The following is a 2746-nucleotide window of genomic DNA, read 5'->3' as shown; positions in this document are numbered from 1 at the left end:
ATCCAATTAAAAATGGACAGAAGACGTGAAAAGATACTTTCCCAAAAAAGACATATAGATGGCCAACAGACACATGAAAAGATGCTCAACACCACTGATCATCAGGGATATACAAATCAAAACTACAGTGAGATATCACGTTCCATCTGTGAGAATGACTAAAATCAACAACACAAAAATCAATAGGTGCTGATGAGGATGTGGAGAAAGGGGAACCCTCTTGCACTGTTAGTAGGAATGCAAACTGATGTAGGCACTCTGGAAAACAGTATGGAGGTTCCTCAAAAAGTTAAAAATAGAGTCTCTTCCTCTCGGGGTTCAGACCTAGTTTGAGGCAACATGGCTAAACACACCAAGAAGGTTGGAATCGTGGGCAAATACGGGACCCGTTATGGTGCCTCCCTCAGGAAGATGGTGAAGAAGATTGAGATAAGCCATCACGCCAAGTACACTTGCTCCTTCTGTGGCAAAACCAAGATGAAAAGACGAGCTGTGGGGATCTGGCATTGTGGCTCCTGCATGAAAACCATCGCTGGTGGCGCCTGGACCTACAACACCACTTCTGCTGTCACAGTAAAGTCTGCCATCAGAAGACTGAAGGAGTTGAAAGACCAGTAGAAGCGCCGCCGTTTGAAACATTGCTAGCCTATAATAAATGGGTTAATTTATGTAACAAAATTTAAAAAAAAAGTTAAAAGTAGAACTACCTATGGTCTAATGCTACTATGTATTTACCTCCAAAATATAAAATACTAATTCAAAGGGATACACACACTCCAATGTTTATAGCAGCATTATCTACGATAGCCAAACTATGGAACCAGCCTAAGTGTCCATTAACTGATGAATGGATAAAGAAAATGTAGGGTGTTTGTATATATGTACATATATTACTCCCTCTCTCTCTCTCTCTCTATATATATATATATATATATATATGTGAAACTTAGTAATAAAAAAGAATGCAATCTTGCCATTTGCAACAATGACATGGAGCTAGAGAGTATAATGCTTAGTGAAATAAGTCAATCAGAGAAAAATGAGTACCATATGATTTCACTTAATATGTAGAATTTAAGAAACAAAACAAATGAACAAGTGGGAAAAAAGAAAGAGACAAATTAAGAAACAGATAGTTAATTATAGAGAACCAATTGGTGGTTACCAGAGGGGAGGGGGTGTGGGGATAGATTAAATAGGTGATGTGGTTAAGGAATATACTTGTCATGATGAGCACCAGGTAATGTATGGAATTACTGAACTGCTATATTGTAAACCTGAAAATAATATGACACTGTATGGTAAATAACTGGAACTAATGTAAAAACTTAAAAATAAATCATCCCACAGAAATCTCTGGGTCTAGATCCTTTCACTTGTGAGTTCTATCAAACATTTAAATAGAAATAATACTAATCTTAATGAAGTCCCAAAAGTTCATTTCCGCTTTTGTTTCCTTTGCCTTGGAGACATATCATGAAAGAAATTGCTATGGCTGATGTCAAAAAGGTTACTGCCGGGGTGCCTGGGTGGCTCAGCGGGTTAAGCTTCTGCCTTCTGCTCAGGTCATGATCCCAGGGTTCTGGGATCGAGTTCCGCATTGGGCTCTCTGCTTGGCGGGGAGCCTGCTTCCCCTCTCTCTCTGCTCTGCCTCTCTGTCTGCTTGTGATCTCTCTCTCTGACAAATAAATAAATAAAATCTTAAGGAAAAAAAAAAGATTACTGCCTATGTTCTCCTCTAGGATTCTGATGGATTCCTGCCTCACGTTTAGGTCTTTTATCCATTTCGAGTTTATTTTTGTGTATGGTATAAAAGAATGGTCAAGTTTCATTCTTCTACACATAACTGTCCAATTATCCCAGCACCATTTATTGAAGAGACTTTTTTTCCATTGTATATTTTTTCCTGCTTTGTCGAAGATTATTTGACCATAGAGTTGTAGGTTTGTATCTGGGCTCTCTACCCCATTCCACTGGTCTATGTGTCTGTTTTTATGTCAGTACCATGCTGTCTTGGTGATCACAGCTTTATAATAAAGCTTGAAATCAGGCAACCTGATGCCCCCAGTTTTGTTTTTCTTTTTCAACATTTTCTTAGCGATTCAGGGTATCTTCTGGTTCAATACAAATTTTAAGATTGTTTGATCCAGATCATTGAAAAATGTCGGTGGAATTTTGATAGGAATGGCATTAAAAGTATAGATTGCTCTAGGCAGTATAGACATTTTAACAATGTTTATTCTTCTAATCCATGAGCATGGAATGGTCTTCCATCTTTTTGTGTCTTCTTCAGTTTCTTTCATGAGTGTTCTTTCATGAGTGTTCTGTAGTTCCTTGAGTACAGATTCTTTACCTCTTTGGTTAGGTTTATTCCCAGGTATCTTATGGTTCTCGGTGCCATAGTAAATGGAATCGATTCTCTAATTTCCTTTTCTGTATTTTCATTGTTAGTGTATAAGAAAGCAACTGATTTCTGTACATTGATTTTCTAACCTGCCACATTACTGAACTGCTGTATGAGTTCTAGCAGTTTGGGGGTGGAGCCTTTTAGGTTTTCCATATAAGGCATTATGTCATATGCAAAGAGAAAGAGTTTGACTTCTTCATTTCCAATTCAAATACATTTTATTTCTCTTTGTTGTCTGAATGCTGTTGCTAGGACTTCTAATACTATGTTGAACAAGAGTGGTGAGAGTGAGCTTCATCAAGATCAAAAGCTTCTGCACAGCAAAGGAAGCAGTCAACA

At 37.8% G+C, this 2746-nt stretch overlaps 1 protein-coding gene across 1 annotated transcript; it reads left to right on the top strand.

Annotated features, from left to right (window-relative positions):
* The first annotated feature begins 311 nt into the window (after positions 1-311).
* Positions 312-676, top strand: LOC131824141 (large ribosomal subunit protein eL43-like). The gene has a single exon (XM_059161516.1). The coding sequence runs from the start codon at positions 340-342 to the stop codon at positions 616-618; it is 279 nt and encodes a 92-aa protein (XP_059017499.1). The 5' UTR covers positions 312-339; the 3' UTR covers positions 619-676.
* Positions 677-2746: the final 2070 nt, after the last annotated feature.

Source organism: Mustela lutreola, chromosome 2, assembly GCF_030435805.1.
Source record: "Mustela lutreola isolate mMusLut2 chromosome 2, mMusLut2.pri, whole genome shotgun sequence".
Classification (NCBI taxonomy): domain Eukaryota; kingdom Metazoa; phylum Chordata; class Mammalia; order Carnivora; family Mustelidae; genus Mustela; species Mustela lutreola.
The sequence above is the reverse complement of the archived record's forward strand: the minus strand, read 5'-3'. Positions and strand labels throughout refer to the sequence as shown.